We start from the raw sequence: 15515 nt of genomic DNA on the forward strand, positions 1-15515 counted from the left end.
TCCCGCGCGGCTCCCGTTTCCTGTTCCGGGGTCGCGGCCCCTCCTCGGGCGCTGCTCGGCGCAATGGCGGGAGCGGCTGCCGGTCCTGCGGGGGCTGCCGCGGGGTCACAGCTGGTCCAGCGACAGGAGCTGCTGGTGTCAGGGTGAGCCGACGGGCCCCGCCTGTGCCCTGCCCGTGCCCCCCCTGCCCGTCCCTTACCCAGCACAGAGACCCCTTCCCCCTTTTACAGTGAAGGCAGTGGTGGGTGGTTAAGGCCTGGGCGCGGGAAAATAATTATTGAGGGGTAATAATATAGTAAGAGATAGAAAAATCACGTTTTGAGCTGGGTGGGAGACTTGCAAAAGGCCCGTCCCAGCCTGCACGCGGCTCAGGACACTGCGGGTGCCCCCCCCCCGCCCTTGGTGGCACAAGCAGGGTGCTGAACCCCCCCCAGCACATCTACCTTGGCACGGCTCCCTGGGGATGGGTGTCCTGGGGGAGAAATGGGTGGGCTTGGGCTGGATTTGAGCCGTCTCCCGGGATTGTGGCTCTGTCAGGGGTGCAAAACTCTTCCCGGGATGATGGAACTTTGCTGTGTCCCACATGTATGATTTGGTGCCTCCTCTCTTCGCCCGCAGGATTGTGTATGAGTCCAAGTATATATCTGCTCCTAAAATCTACATCCTGCAGCCTTGGATTGTCAACCTCTTGTTGAATTCCCAGCAGGTGGATACCCATGAGTGTCTCGTGGCCGGGCAGGTCTTGCAGGTAGGTAGCGAGAGGGACTGTTCTAAAGGTCTCCGACACTGTTTGAAATCCAAATTCCTGGAAGTGTTCAGCAGTTCCCAATTTGGTGGCTATGGATGGGCAACTGTTCCTCCTCAAAGCCCCTGATTATTTTTTTTTCTTGAGGTGGAGGAGTTTTGCTTTGCTCATTTTTGGCAGCTTTGGCTGATGTTTGCACCCCTGGTAGGTTTGCCCTGCTCTTATCCAAAGAGTTTGTAAGTCTCCGAGATCCTCTTCCCTCCTAGCCTCACACTTGCAGGCTGCCTTGGCTTCCTCTTCCTCCTCTTTGCATCCCATCCTTCCTTGTACCATGTCATTTGACGGGTGGTCCTGACAGTGGGTAGCATGAGGCAGAAGCAGGACCTGCTGAGGTGTCTGGAGCCTTGTCTTATCTGGTGGTGAACCTTGGTGGAACCACGAGCTCGTTCTCCCCTGGCTGCTGGCTCTTCTGGGAGAAAATCTTGTGTGGTGATTGAGGGCATGGCCCCTGCATCATGGCTGGAGAGCTTTTGGTGCAATGCTGGTGATGTCTTTGACGTTTGATCTGTCCGGTGGGGCAGGAGAGAGCTTTAGTCAGGGGCCTCTCGTGCCTCTTTGAGGTCTGATGGGCAGCAGAAAGGAAGTAGGAGGAAAACAGCCAAACAAAGTCAGTGCTGGTGATCATTTGCTGTGGACTTAGAGGGTTTGGATGGAGGTGCTGTGGGACAGCTGGGTGCCCCAGCAGACGTGGGACCCACACAGGCAGGGCATGCGGTCCCTGCCTTGTGATGACCAGGTCAAGACCTGAATGCTGGAGAAACCCAGCTCTAGTGCTCTAGTTTACTGTTCTCTCGCAGCCTGTGGGGGCTTGTAGCAGTATCCTGCCATGGACAACATTATTGTTAGCGATCTCCTAATGTCTTTTGGGGAAGTAGATGTTTGAGGCAGCTCAGATGTCTCCTCACTCATGGGAGCAGGAAGGAGAAAGATGGGTGTTGTGATTTAAACAGAAAGATAGACAAGATGGGGAGAAACAAATGACAGTGAGAGAGAGAAGACCCTGTGGTCCTGTTCCGCATCCTGTCTGAAGGCAGAAGGTGGTGAAATCACTGGTTCCCTACTTCTTGTCCCAGTCCCCTCTCCCAGGCAGGAGATCTCTTGTGCCTGGGCTGATGAGGACCCGGCAGTGGATGAATGGATTTCCCCGAGGGTTCAAGGGATTAATGGGGAGAGTTGCCTCAGTGTGGCCACTCTCCAACCGACACCCACCCGAGGCCTCCGCAATGAATGGAAGGTTGGGAGTGTACCTTGAGCGGCAGAGCCTTTCTCCAGCTTGCCCTGTGTTCCAGCTCTGCCCATCTTCTTTTCTATCTGTTTCAGAACTGCAATTTCCAAACCTACCCTCTTCTTTATTGTGTTTTTTTACCCAGGCCCATGAGCAGCCCTACCTGCTGCTGGTACTGGTGCTCTCTTGCAGCGTGGGCCAAGCCACTCTGCCTGTGCTGGGCATCAGGAGTTGCCCATAGCGAGTGAGCACGCGGTGGGACTGGCCAGTTGCACGCTGGCCTTCTCCCACCAGGACGAGGGGATGCATCCAGTGAGGACTGCTGGTGGCTGAGCTGTGGTACTGTCCTAGTTTCGGCTGGGACAGAGTTGATTTTCTTCTCAGGAGCTGGTGCAGTGCTGTTTTGGATTTGGCATGAGAGCAGCATTGATAGCACGCTGGTGGTTTTGCTTGTTGCTGGATGATGTTTATACCAAGTCAAGGACTTTGCAGGTTCTCCGGCCCTGCCAGCCAGAGGGCTGGGGGGCCATGGGAAATGGGGAGGGGACATGGCTGGGACAGCTGGCCCAAACTGGCCAAAGGGCTGTTCCATACCATATGACGTTATGCCAAGTATATAAGCTGGGGGAAGAAGAGGGAGGGGGGGACATTCAACATTCAGCGTTATGGCGTTTGTCTTCCCAAGTCCCCATTATGCGTGATGGAGCCCAGCTGCCCTGGCGATGGCTGAGCACCTGCCGATGGACAGCAGTGAATGAAGCCCTTGTTCTGCTTTGCCCGCGTGTGTGGCTTTTGCTTTACCTGTTAAACTGGCTTTATCTCAACCCGCAAGTTTTCTCACGTTTGCTCTTCCGATTCTCTTCCCCATCCCACTGTAGGGGAAATGAATGTGGTGCTTGGTGGCCAGCTGGGGTTACACCACAACAGGAACCTACAGGAGCAGGATGCTAGTGTCAGGGGCATCCTTAAACCCGGCAGCAAGCCTTGTTGGCTTGTACAGGAGCTTTATGCGGTGGGATTGGCAGGCTGTTCTTGTCAGAAAGTCCCAGCTGAAAACAACTGGTCTTTTTAGCATGGTGGGCACCTATTGAAGGACATATGCACACCTCTTGTCAAATGGAGACGGCGTTCATGCATGACGGGACATGCCTTTTCATGTCCGCTCTTCATGCGTTGTGTCCCAACGTCACCAGTCAGGTGAACAATGTACATGATGTATGTGACCAAATCATAGGTGTGTATCAGGAGAAGCTCAGGGCTGTAGGGGTTGGGGCAGGCCAGGATTGATCCACAGCTCCCAGCTCACAGGGCAGACTCACTGAGTCTTGGAGGAGGAGTTTATTGCTTTCCTCGGGGGTGGTTTTGACCCAGCATGGACCTGGCTTAATACAGAGTCAGGGCTGCTACACCAGGAACTTTATTCAAAAGAAGGGAATGGCTGTAGCAATCCTGCTGGTTACCGTCTCCCTCTGTTTTGCAGAGGAGCACATGCCCCAGGCCTGCCCAGACCCCTTTTGCCTGGATTCCTGCTGCTGATTTGGGTGAAAAAATGCTTGGTTGTGGCTTCTCTCCCACCTTGCCTCCAATTGCTCTCTTGCACAATGTGGCACGTCCCTCCTCTGTCTCAGTGTGGAGCTTGCTCAGTTCAGTCGGGAGGCCTGGGCATGTGCTGTACCCCTTGGCCTTGGGGTAAGCGTCACCACCTGGCTTCACAGTGACTGGTGACCTTCTCTCCGAAGAGTCCAGGCTCTCAGCCAGGTGTGGTGTCCTGTCCTTGTTCACGGGAAAGTCTGTAAGTGAGATTTCTTTTTTCCCCCTCCCCAATCTCTTGATAGGTCTTGAGAGACTCAACTGCTCCAGGCCAACCTGGGGTCCTCCAGGATGCTGTCCTCCAGGTCTCAGATGGGTCCTACTACATCCGTGTGGTCATTACATCCAAAGCTCTGCAGGCGGACGAAAAGTGGGTTGCACCATGACTCGGCTGTGGCTGGGACAGCAGTTCTCCACAGCTGCTAGTGGGGCTTCTGCCTGGTCTCGTTTCAGGTTGTGTTAAGCTAAAGCAACCACAGGGTGGGAAGTTTGCATGAAAGAGCTGCTAAGAAAAGAAAGCTGGAACACCGGAGTTCCAGTTTCAGCTGGCTAGGATGGGCAGGGGTCCATGGCAGAAGCTGTGATGCCATCTAGACATGATTAGAAAGGACTAAAGAGCCCGTGGGTTTTGTGAAAGGAGCCAGAGCATTTAACCTGGGCTGTTCCGTCAGTGCTTTCCTCAGTTTCCCCATCTGGACACCCCTAGACTGGTGGGGTGCTGCTAGCAGAGCCAAGGGATAAGCAGCAGGAATAAGTTGCAGGAACTGGGAGGCCTCGGTCCCTGATGCTCATGCTGAAACATGTTCCAGCGTGCCCCAGCGTGGTTGGTGTGGCTGTTGTGGGGAACACCACTGTGTGTCTGGGTGGTCCAGCTCCGTTCTTCATCTCTCCAAGATGTTCCTGCTCTGTTCTTTTTCTAGCACCCAAATGCATGTCAGGCTTTCCAGCCTTATTTGCAGGATTATTGTCTTACAGAAGTACACAGTGTGTTTCCGAGAGGAGGCCAGACTGGTAAGTGCTCTGATGAGTGGAAGCAACTTGTTCCTTGATCTTGCTGTGCTTCCTGCATGCGTACCTGCTTTGAGCTGCCCCCAGGAGCTGGAGGCAGATGATGGGTGGCTTTTCTTCTGTCTTCATCTGCAGCTTCTGGGATGGTCTGTGGCAGGTGGCCTGGGCACTGGGGCAGGGCATGGCATGAGTCCTCCCTGGGGATGTGGGGCATCTCCCCCAGGGCCACGTGGCTGTGACCTTCTGCTGTTGTGCAGCGGCAGAAGACCTGTGTGGACCACTGGTGGCAGAGCTGCCTGCTGTCTCCTTGCAGGGGGTCAGGAGTGTCTCTGTGGCCTCAGGCTGGCCCAGCCTGGTGTGTGGCTCATGAAGAGCCATCGGCTGATGTAGAAGGGTACAAAACCCCAGTTGAAGGGGGTTGTCCTTTGTGATGAGGTCCTCACTTTGGTTGGAGGGTTGGTGGCAGATCTCAGATGGGTGTTTGCTGGCCCTGAGGGAGGTGGGACTGCAGAGGTGCCTTATGGCTCCATTTTCCCCACAGGAGGACTGCGAGTTTTACCTCACAGCCCAGCAGTTCATCGTGCTGCCTATGGAGAGGCAGAGAATGGAGGCATCTAACGGGTACGGTCCATGGGGTGGGTGGGGCTTCTGCTTTTAAGGGTGCTCCCTCATCTTCCTGGAGCAGCACTAACCCTGGGAGTCCTGGTGTGACCTGGTTGTGGTGGGGACTGTTTGCTCTTTGAAAGAGGAACTGCCTCAATTGCAAGCTGTGAAGGAAGGTGGGGATTCAGAGACAGTCGGTAACTGGCTTCTCTTTTGCTGCAGGAACGAGGAGCCTTCTGTGCTGCAGAAGATAAAGGAACTCTGGATGTAAGTACAGGGCTGGCTGTTGTTGGGGGAATATTTCCAGACGCCATGACGAGAGCGTACAAGCTGCTTCTCCCAAGCCAGGGTGCTCAATCTGCAGCCAAGAGCTGCAAAGGGCTGCTGGCCCGCGTTTGCCCTAGCCCTTACCTGGCTTTGTCTTCCTGGTCATTGCAGGAGGAGTCTCGCTCTGGAGAACGCTGCCAGCTCAGGTAAAGGCTTACGGGGGGCATGTGATGCTCTGGCTGCCTGCTGGGGCTCATGGCTCTCCTCAGCTTGATCCAGGTTAGGCAGAGGTAGTGCAAACCTGACCAGGTCTCACAAGGCAATGTTGCTAAGCCCAAAGCAGGATGAGGTGGTGCTGACAGCTACAGCAGCATGGACCGTCGCACACCTGTGCTCGTGCTGCTGCTCCAGGACCTGTGTGGAGAAAGGAAAAATAGTTCCTAGAAGGAAAGAAAATATAGAATTTTGTGTGTTTCCACAGGTTTCAGTGTTCAGTGCACAGGACAGTCAGGCATCAAGAGTAAAAACATTTGCAAGTGGAGCTTGCCTGAATTGAAGTGTCTTCTCCACTGACATTCATGTGTTCTTGCTCCAGAGGCATCTGTCTCTCAGCTAATTGATGCCATAGGACAGAACCAGCTGGAGGTTTTGAAGAAAAATGCTGAGGAATGCTTGGATTTGTGGATGCCCAACAAGCCGCCAGCAGCGGTGAAGGATGAGGTTTCCACCACTAAGTGGGAAGCACAGCGCAAGAAAAAGGTCAGTCTGGCTGTTGTGACTATGTGAGACAGGACTGTGACAGCTCATGGTGCCCTGGAGGGGTGGGAGGAGGAAGAGGAAGGGTGATGGGCAGAGCTGGGGATTCACTGTGGAGAGAGGTGGTGTTCAGCTGCCAGGTACGGGTGGGCTCTTCTATCTGGAGTGAGACTGCCCAGCAAAAACCACACAACGTGTCTCATTTCAGTGGGGTGAGGATGTCTTCATAGTCCCGGCCAACACCCTGCTGATCACTTCTGAGGAGGACATGGTTGCTTGTGATGCTTCCAAGGCAGGTCAGTGCAGTGGCTTCATCTGCAGAGTAGACTCTAGGCGGGCAGTTCCATGCTCAAGCGTGTGAAATAAGGGGTCCCCTGGGGTGGGGATGCTGCTTCCTTTGCTCCAGCTCTGCAGAGTGCTGGGATGCAACCAGCAGCGCCCCTTTCATTGCAGACACAATCAAAGCAACTCCTGGGAAGAGTGGTGACAGCAGGATGGTGCCAAGTGATGCGAGCGTCATATCCCAAGTCAGCTGTGAGTAGTGGGGCCTCCAGATTCCATCCAGCCTTGTAGTAGTTTCCTCTGCAGTTAGTGCAGCCCATCTCCTTGGACTGAGTGGAGGAGGTGCTAGCTTGACCAAGGTCTTTAGGAGACCAGGATTCCCAGCTGTCCTTTGAATGGGTAGAGAATCGTCCTGCAGCCTCCCTGAAGCTGAGTAGCTTTGGTTCATTGTGCTGGGAGCACAATAAGTCATTTTGTCCCTTTGATGCCATCATGGAGCCCGAGTCTCCTGCCTGAATGCAGGCTCTTGTTTGGCTGTGGTTCAGCACAGGCTTGTGTCACCAAGCTTTGCTGCAGAAGCACTTCCTAGAGCTCTGTGTAGCAAAGAAGCCAAAGGGAGCTGCTGTCCTGGACAGTGCAGGGTGTAGGAGAAGGTCTTCCTCCCACCCTCCTGCTCTCTGGGCAGCATCTGCCTTTCCACTACGTGCTACAGGGGCTGGCTGAGGTCTTGGAAGGAGCCTGGCTGAGAACACCCTGGGTGCGGCTGGAAAGGGCTCTCGGTGCTCCCCTCGAGTGCTGTCTCTGTCCCAGACCTCGTGCACTGCTCCTTGTAGCCACTGCAGGCTTGGGAGTGGGCAGCCACTTTCTTTGCAAAAATCATCCCTCACAACTTCATCGTTGCAGCCACCGGGTCTACAGCCTTGTCGGAGACCTCGGAGGTATCCCTGGACAACCCCTGGAACAGGCTCGCCCCAGTATCTCTGGTCCTGGAGTCTTCAGATGGTGAGTCTCCATGCCCCAGAGCATCCAGCCTGCCTGGCTGACAGGAGACAACTCCCCTCAGTGAGTGACCACATAGCTCATCCTGGATGCTGGCATGCTTTCCCTTGGCCAAAGCGTGGTGCTGTGGTGCTCCCCTTGCCCTGTGCCTGCATCATTCCAGCTCCAACACTCCTGCCCAACCTGATATGCTGGGACAGGTCCCACCACCAGCCGCCTGCCCCAGCTGACCATGCATTTTCTCTTGGCAGAGAGCTTTCAACGCAGCCTTTCACTGAAGACCCAGCAAGATATGGCTGTTAGCAGCAACACCCCCAACTTGCTGGAACAGGGACAGCTGGTGGAGACCTCTTCTCCCTCCCTGCTCTGCTCCTATGGTGATACCAGTCTGGTGGAGACCAGCACCACCTGTCCGGTGTCAGCTTCGGAGGCAGCCTGTGATGCCCCCTGCACTGCTGGGGGCCTGCAGGTATGGGGGGGCTCTTGGGCGACCCTGCCATCTCTTTCTCCAGCTATTCCTGTCTTGCCCAGCAGCCCTTTGCAGTCCTTGCCCAAAGAGATGCCTTGCAGGAAGCACACAGACTCCAGTGGCACAGCTTTCCCTCCAGATACATTGAAATGTGGTCCGGCTCATGCCAGGACCCCGGGAGGAGGTGCTGCATGTGCCAAGAGGAAGCTGCTGATGGGAGATGGCCTCAGTGGGCAGAAGCATCCTCGAAGTGCCCCATGGGACAGGGGGAGAGACACAGGCAGGCAGATGGAGCCTGAGAGCACACAGGGTGCAGAGAAGAGAAGAGAGGAGACTGACTTGCTGCATGGAAAGGAGCCATCTGAGGAGGAGGAAGAGCAAGCATGCCCAGTGAGCGGCTCCAGGTCCAAGCCAGAGCAGCACAGAGCTCTGCAGCCGGTAAAGATGAAGCAGCTGGTGGGGTCCCCTGGAGGGGGGGGGCCCTTGGGGAGGTTCTCTGTGTCCCCCCACTGCTGGTGTCCACCCCCCAGGGTCTTTCCTCGCCTGGCTGGTGGGGATGGGGAGTTGAAAGCAGGTGTCAACATAGATGGTGGCCCCAGCGCTCCCAAAGGAGGATCTGGGGCACAGGGTGAAGATGTACTTGAGCCTGAGCTGGGTGAGAACTGACGCTTGCTGGAGCATCTTCCAGCTCTCTGGATAAAATAAGATTGGAAGAGCAGGAAGTGATTGAGGGAGGGACTCCAGAGTTTTCCTAGGTGTATCAGGGTCTCAGGCTGGCATTGGTGGGGCTGTGCTCTGGGTTTTGTGACTGGGGCAGACCAGCGTCACCCTCCCCTTTGCTTCTGCAGTACGTGAATGAGAAGCCCGTCGAGTACAAGTACAACACACCAAGCCCCGAGCTCTGCAAGCAGATAAGATCTGTCAGGTCAGTGCCAGTGCCGTGATGGCTTCGTATGGCAGTCCCTTGTTTCCCCCCATGGCTGTCCCCATGGGATGTGGGTGATGTTGTTTGCACCCCTGCAGCAGGTCCCCAAACTCTGCCTTACCCTTCACCACTGGGCTGCCCTGCTCGTGTCCCCAGCTGGGTCCCTTCTCACCCTGGCTCCCCCGGTCTGGTTTTGCAGGATCTCAAAGGCGATGCTGAAGTGGGCATGCTGGATACTCACCGGGGAGATGGACTCCTGAGGCCAGCCCATTCTTCATTTCTTCTCTGGTTCAGCCAAAACAATTTAGGACTGTCTGGGAAGAGCAGCTGGGGGAGGGATAGGGGGAAAACCAGGACCCCTGTCCCCAAGGGGACCACTTTGTGTGCTGGCCTGGCCACAAAAGACCCTGTTCCAGGAATGCTGGGGACATGATCTGTTGAAGGCCAGCACCCTCAGCACGGAGAGGGAAAAAGAGCATTAATTCAGGGATGCCTGGGCATGAGCCAGCATCCCTTTCCCACCTCTCTCTCTCCATCCTTTGCACCCACCCAGGCCCAGCAAGTGGGAACAAGAGTTGCCACCGTAGCAGAGGTGGCAGAGGCCCCACAGCCTGATCCCTGCTCCAAAGGCAGTGCAGGAGTTTGGACATTTTATTGATTGGTTTATGTAGGGTCCTGCACTGCTCATTGCAAAAAATGTTCAACAGGTTTATGCTGTAGAAGTTAAAAATAAAAATTGTGTATTTTTTAAATACATAGCTCTTGTATTAAAAAAAAAAAAGAAGAAAAAAAAAAGTAAAAAGAAGCATCTTGCTGCTTTGTTGTAAACATCCATGTAAGGAATGCATTTGGTCCGGAGCGGAGGTCAACGCAGGAGAAAGCTGTTTGGGTGTTGGGGTAACACTGGTGCTGGCGGGGAGGCTGCGGGGATGGCGAGGCAGGCGTGGCTGGAGCTCGGCTGGGGAAGCTGCATGCTGGAATGCCATGGCTCGTGGTCCTGCTGATGGAAACTTGCAACTTGGAGGGGAGGCTGGAGAGGGCGGTACCCCGTGGGGTGAGGAGCTGGGGTGGTAAATGGGCCCTGGTAACACTTGCTAAAAATGACTGGCTGCCAGCACTGCTGCTGCCTGCCCAGCTGCTGCCTAAAATCACCAGCTTCCCCGCTCCACAGCCTGCAGTGGCAGATGCCATCCAGGGAAGGTGATGCCACTTGGCACATCCTGAGGGCTCTGGCACAGTCCCTGGGCATCCCTGCCCTCCTGGGTGATGCTGGTGGCCTGGCCATACGGTGGGTGATGCTGTCATTAGCCGGCCCTGCGGCTGCATCCACGCCAGCCCGGTACGGAGCAGACCTGTGCCCCGTCTGCTCTCTGCACCCCAGCTGCCAACCACCCTGGCACTGTGCGCTTGCTTGCAGGGATTTATTGGGAGCAGTGCAGCAGCATGCAGGGGTGTCACTGCCCCAGGGCTGGCTCCCCCCAGCCTGGCACCGGGTGTCTTTGGTCTACGGCTGCTGAGCCTTGTGCATTTGCAACAGTTTGTGCCAGGGCTTGCAGCCGCTCGCCATCGGTCTCTGCTCCAGCCTCCGGCTCCTCCAGCCTGGCACAGGGCCAGTCCTGCGGTGTGGCACCTGGAGAGGTCACGGGTGCTGGCGTGAGCGCGGGGGGGGGACACCCTCCATGCCCCCCCCCCTTTACCGTGGAGGGGAGCATGGTGTCTCACCTGCAGCATGGGCAGACAGTCCGGGCTTACCCTCTGGCTCAGGGAGGGAGTTGTGCTTGGTCCTCCGCCTGAGCACAGGCGACCGTCGCAGGCGCAGGGGGATGGTGCCCACTGTGGGGAACACAGCCCAGCCCCGCATCACGGCGGGGCACAGCCATCTGGCTCCCGTCTCCCTTTCTGCCTGCCAAGCCTGGCTGCTACCGGAGCTGATCCCCATGCCAAGTCCCCCTTGAGACCTTCCCAGAGCCGCAATGCTGCCATCTATCACCCCAGCACTGTGGGTGGCTGCCCGCCAGCTGGGACAAGCAGCACCACCAGGTATGTGGGATCTCACTGTGCCACCACCTGCCTCCTCTGCCGGGGGGGGGTGTGGGGTCCCACTCCAGCTCCCACTTACTTCCCAGCGCTGCCAGGCACTCGGGCTCCCTGAGCTGCTCCTCGTGGACAGACACAGCTCTGCGGCTGGTCCCTCGTGGTGCCACCAGCCGTGGCATCAGCCGGTTGTCTGGAAAAGCAACGGGGGGGGGGCGGTTGTGCCGTCGGGGTGGGGGGCCTGCAGCACCCCGGCCTCCTGGCAGCCCCCCCAGCACTCAGTGCTGGGTGCTTGGGTGTCCCCCCTGCTCTCCCTGCCCAGGGGGCTCCAGAAACGGGCCCAGTAGTGGGATGGGGGATCCCCGTGGCAGCTTGTGCATCCCTACCTTCGGTATCAGGCGGGGTGGCCAGGGCGCTGCCAGCACCCACCTCCCCACCATGGCTGACCCTTCGTGGCAGCACTGCCGCTGTGCTTCTCCCTGGCCGCGGCAGGCTGCTGCTCCAGCCCTGCCGGCCCCCTGGCTCCGGCAGCCCGCCGGGCTCGGCCAGGAGGAGGGGGCAGCGGGGCTGGTCGGAGCTGGTGCCCAGCGGCTCGGTGGGCAGCTGCCAGCCCAGGGCTTTCCAGGCTGGCCGGTGCTCAGCCGTGCCACCACCGGGCTCCATCGCGGTGGCTGGGCTGCGGAAGGGTGCATCTATAGGGAAGGAAGGACAGAGCTGTGGGTGCCCGGTGGGGATGGTCCCAGGGGATGGCTACTGGCACTGGGAACCAGCCTGCAGCCCCCCAGGGACCAGGCAAGGGGCTGGGATTCCATCTGCCATCACCAGGATTGGGCATCCTGCCTGGGTGCCCGTGCCCACCAGTCCCTCTTGGCTCCAGTCCCCACATAGCACTGCTTGGTACTAGCAGAGGGGACAGAGCCCTCTGCCCGGGGGGCCTGTGTGACCCCCCTAGCACCCATGGGTGACCCACCTGTGGATACGGAGTGTGTGCGAGCCTTCAGGGAGGGGGGAGAGTCTGCAGAGCTGTCCACAATATCCCCTGTAAGCACAAGCCACAGGCCAGCATCAGTGAGCTGGGGTCTGCCCCGTGCCACCAGCACCCAGCCGGGGGGGACGTGGTGGGATCCGCTGCTGGGAGCCCGGCTGTGCCCACCCGTGGGTGCCCAGCTGGGCGGGCATTGGGAGGGATGCAGCTCCTCACCATCTGAGCCAGCTTTCTTGATCTCGCTGTCTTTGCTCTGCAAGGGGAAAGAAACCTGCTCAGGCAGGGGGTCAGGGTGGCAGTGCCCTCAGGGGTGATAGGTGGCAGAGGGCAGGGTGCTGCCAGGCTCCGGGGTGGCTGCAGGGGATGGGTGCATGCCAGGGAAGGACAGACAGACACCATGCAGTGCATAGAAGCCCACATATGGGTCCCCCTGGCAGAGGGCTGGTTGACAGGACAGAGGCCACGGGCAGTGGTGGCACAGAGCTGGGTGCTGCCAGTCCCGGCTGGGGGACCGCCATCCCATGGACCGCCACCTCCACCCACCCTTTGCGTGCAGGATCTGTCCCAAAAGTGGAGCTGCTCCCCCACCTGCTGCTTCTTGCCCTCAGCGGCTGGGCCCTTGGTGACGCCGATGCGGTGGAGCATGACCTGCACACACTGCTCGAAGGAGCCGGGCAGCTCCCCCTCGCTCTTCTCCAGGTGCCTTTTCTGCAGGACAGACACAGCACTGCCAGGGGCACAGCACCCATCTGCGGGGTACCCATGCCCCCAACCCCAGCCATGCCCCCAGGAGGTGGAAGCATGGCCACAACCCAGTGGGGATGTCCCCAGCTATCACTCTGGTCGTTGTCCGTGTGTCGCCCCCCCCCCAGCAGTACCCAGCTGACTGTGCCCTTGGGAGGGAGCAGCTCTCACAGGGTGAGCTGAAGAGCAGGGTCAGCAGTGGTGGCTTGGTGGCGGTGACAGCACTTACTTTGTCATGCCTGATGCCCAGCGCATCCTCATCCTCCCCGGACAGCAATATGAGTGACTGGGATTTGCCCTCCCGTGAGTACTTGGGCCGGATCCTGCGGGCAGAGTCGGGGGTCTGGCAGTGCTCAGGCTCTGCCCGCGGCTTGGCAGCGAGTCCTCCCTCCTCCGATTTACTCAGCGGCTTGCCCGCCTCGCCCGCCTTGCTAGGGGCTCGTAAAATGTCACTGAGCATCGAGCGCCTGCTCCTGGGGACAGCAGGTCCACCCTCGGGCTCCTTCTCACACCTTGAGCCCCGGCTGGATTTGGGTTTCTTGAAGGCAAAAAAATTCCCGATTTTCTTCTTGAGGGTGTGGGAGCCAGAGGTGGCCAGAGGGGCTGATCCCGGGCAGGTCTCCGGAGCAGTGGGGCTGGGGAGAGAAGCAGCGTTGGGAAAGGTGAGCTCCGTGCTGCTGAGGGGCTAGGGATCATTTTTTTCCCACCTTGCCCACCATGAAAGGATGGACCCCAGACCCCAGACACCCCACCTGACGTGACAGTGTCCTGGCAAGGGCAGCCGTTCCTAGCATGGGACACCCCATGGGTACTGCCCCATTGCCTCCCCATTATGGGAGAGACCCCATGGCCCCTTCTCAGGCTTGTGGGAGTGGAGTGCTGGCTGCATCCTGCACCCCATGGCTGCCACCCCAGCCCTCTTCCACCAGCCTTGTCCTTGGTGATGCCCCTGGGTGTGATGTTTTTCCCAGCATCCCTTTGGCACTGGGACTAGCAGTGTTTGCTGGGTAGGTAAAGGCAGGGGGGGTTGCCAACACCCCAGGGATGGGTGTGTGCCAGGGTGCTGGGTGGGTGTGGGGCCCTGGGTACCCTCCTGGGCTTACGGCAGTTCCTCTGTGATGAGCCTCTTGGCAAAGAAGTCCTCCAGCCCCTCATCCACGCGGGTGATGCTCCTGTCCTCACTGTTCTCGCAGGCCACGGGCTGCACCTGTGAGCAAGCACAGCCATCAGCCCGGCACAGGGCAAAGATACCCCCATGCATGAACAACGGTCACCCACGCCTGTGCACAAGCAAGCGGGTGACCATGCAGGATGGGTGCTGGCACCCTCTGTCTCACTGTGCATCCAGCATGAAGGCAAGACCATGGTGTTATCAGCTGCATCCCAGCTCTAATCCTGCTGCACCCCTGGGGGATTGGGAGCTACAGCCTGCCCCAGGCTCCCGCCAGCTCCTCACCCTGCTGTGCAGGCAGGGCAGCTTAGCTGTCAGCCCCCTGCACCCTGCTGGGTGCCACCTGTGGGGTGCTGGTGGCTCCCCAGCACAGTGGCCAGGGTATGGCATCCATACACACTCTGGCACACATGCCTTACACACAGGTAAGGTGCCTTTGCCCCTCCTTCATGACATGCGATGGCAAATCCTGCTGCAGCCCTCGCAGGGCTGGGCCAGGTCTCCCACCCTGCTCTCCCTAGGGGTGTCCCTTTGGCAGCGATGCTTCCTCCGCTTGAGCGCCAAGGAAGGGACACCCACGCTGCTGGTGGGTGACGGAGTGGGTGACATGCATGGACCTGTGTCTGCATCCTTCAGGCTGGTGCTCATCCTCAAGTCCAACCCTGGAGTGCCACCACAGCCTGCATGAAGGCTACCCACTCCATCCCCATGGCAAAGCAGTCCATGCCATGGCTGAGCCTTCCTCCACAGCACCTTCCTCACCCCAGCATGTGGCACCACATCGGTGGCTTCCTGTTGACGAGAGGGAGGTGCTTCGCCATTGGTGGCATTTCAATCCATAACGACTTTGCTTTATGGCTGGATTGATGCCGCTCAGGACCTGTTCCAGCCATCCAAGATCTGCTCTCCCCATCACATCACATCCATCAAAGCCTATCCTTGCTCAGAGCTTGGCCAACCCTGGGTGCTGAGCGTGCCCATCCCATGTGGACAGACGTGCCAAGGTGGTGGCCCCCAGGCCTGCCTGGCCCCTGCCAGCCACCAGCATCACCCTGCCTGCGGGGAACGGCTCCTGCCGCTCCTCTGGCCCCACAGCAAGCGCTGGTTGGTCCCACCATGGTCCGAGGGCAAGCATCACTGCAGCCGTGCAAGCTGAGGCTCTCTGGCAGGTGGAAGGATCCAGCTGCATCACAGTGGCATGGGGACGAGGTGATGCCAGCAGGATCCGGCCCAGGGGACGGCAACAGACTCCTCTGCTGCCTGCACCCAAAAGTTACTTTTCCTTTGGCAAGGGGGCTGCGAAGGTGGGATCCCCAGTTGCTTGCCCTTGGGGGGTGGGGGGTGGGGGGGCAAGCGGAGCTCGCCCCACCGCAGCGGGCAGAGCCCCACCAGCAGCACGGGGGCCACGGCGGCTGCTGGCGCTTCGGGGCCGGGGGGTCTGGGGGGGGTAGCGAGTGGGGCGCAGGAGGAGAGAGGAGCCGGAGCCATTGCCGAACGCCGGCCCTCTGCGCCCAAACTCTGCAGGATTTTCATTCCCTCCCTGCCGGTTCCCACCGCTCGGCAGCTCCCGGCGGGCAGCAGGAAAGGGGATGGATGATTTCCCTCACCCCCCTGCCCATCCTTTTGGGCTGCCCCCCTCCTCCGAGGCGGCT

At 58.6% G+C, this 15515-nt stretch overlaps 2 protein-coding genes across 7 annotated transcripts in view; one reads left to right on the top strand and one right to left on the bottom strand.

Annotated features, from left to right (window-relative positions):
- Positions 1-9681, top strand: LOC130159266 (uncharacterized). 2 transcript variants are annotated; one of them, XM_056360710.1, is made up of 14 exons: positions 1-143; positions 619-748; positions 3866-3990; positions 4541-4631; positions 5170-5249; positions 5454-5498; positions 5670-5704; positions 6094-6257; positions 6463-6550; positions 6708-6788; positions 7440-7538; positions 7787-8442; positions 8853-8929; positions 9129-9681. In XM_056360710.1, exons 1-14 carry the CDS (start codon positions 64-66, stop codon positions 9187-9189), a joined length of 1812 nt encoding a protein of 603 aa, XP_056216685.1. In that variant the 5' UTR covers positions 1-63; the 3' UTR covers positions 9190-9681. The 2 variants fall into 2 exon arrangements, with proteins under 2 accessions (XP_056216685.1, XP_056216686.1); XM_056360711.1 differs by lacking the exon at positions 6708-6788.
- The window catches only part of CARMIL2 (capping protein regulator and myosin 1 linker 2), a 24861-nt gene continuing 18992 nt past the window's right edge, over positions 9647-15515 (bottom strand). For 2 of the 5 annotated variants that reach the window (XM_056360678.1, XM_056360675.1), the window contains 9 exons: positions 13796-13899; positions 12922-13327; positions 12537-12656; positions 12165-12201; positions 11934-12002; positions 11350-11655; positions 11049-11156; positions 10652-10762; positions 9647-10559 (listed from right to left, as the gene is read on the bottom strand). In XM_056360678.1, the coding sequence (XP_056216653.1) occupies positions 10384-10559; positions 10652-10762; positions 11049-11156; positions 11350-11655; positions 11934-12002; positions 12165-12201; positions 12537-12656; positions 12922-13327; positions 13796-13899 (1437 nt within the window). In that variant the 3' untranslated portion in view covers positions 9647-10383. Of the gene's footprint in view, positions 10560-10651; positions 10763-11048; positions 11223-11349; positions 11656-11933; positions 12003-12164; positions 12202-12536; positions 12657-12921; positions 13328-13795; positions 13900-15515 lie in introns of all 5 variants that reach the window. The other 3 variants (XM_056360677.1, XM_056360674.1, XM_056360676.1) reach the window with 2 other exon arrangements.

The sequence above is a fragment of the Falco biarmicus genome, chromosome 15 (genome assembly GCF_023638135.1).
Source record: "Falco biarmicus isolate bFalBia1 chromosome 15, bFalBia1.pri, whole genome shotgun sequence".
NCBI lineage: Eukaryota > Metazoa > Chordata > Aves > Falconiformes > Falconidae > Falco > Falco biarmicus.

Excerpts from the sequence above, each read along its gene's own strand:
- LOC130159266 (XM_056360710.1), top strand. The coding sequence starts at position 64 with ATGGCGGGAGCGGCTGCCGGTCCTGCGGGGGCTGCCGCGGGGTCACAG. Across the intron at positions 3,991-4,540 it reads GCTCTGCAGGCGGACGAAAA|CACCCAAATGCATGTCAGGC; the intron begins GTGGGTTGCACC and ends TTCTTTTTCTAG. Across the intron at positions 8,443-8,852 it reads AGCACAGAGCTCTGCAGCCG|TACGTGAATGAGAAGCCCGT; the intron begins GTAAAGATGAAG and ends TTGCTTCTGCAG.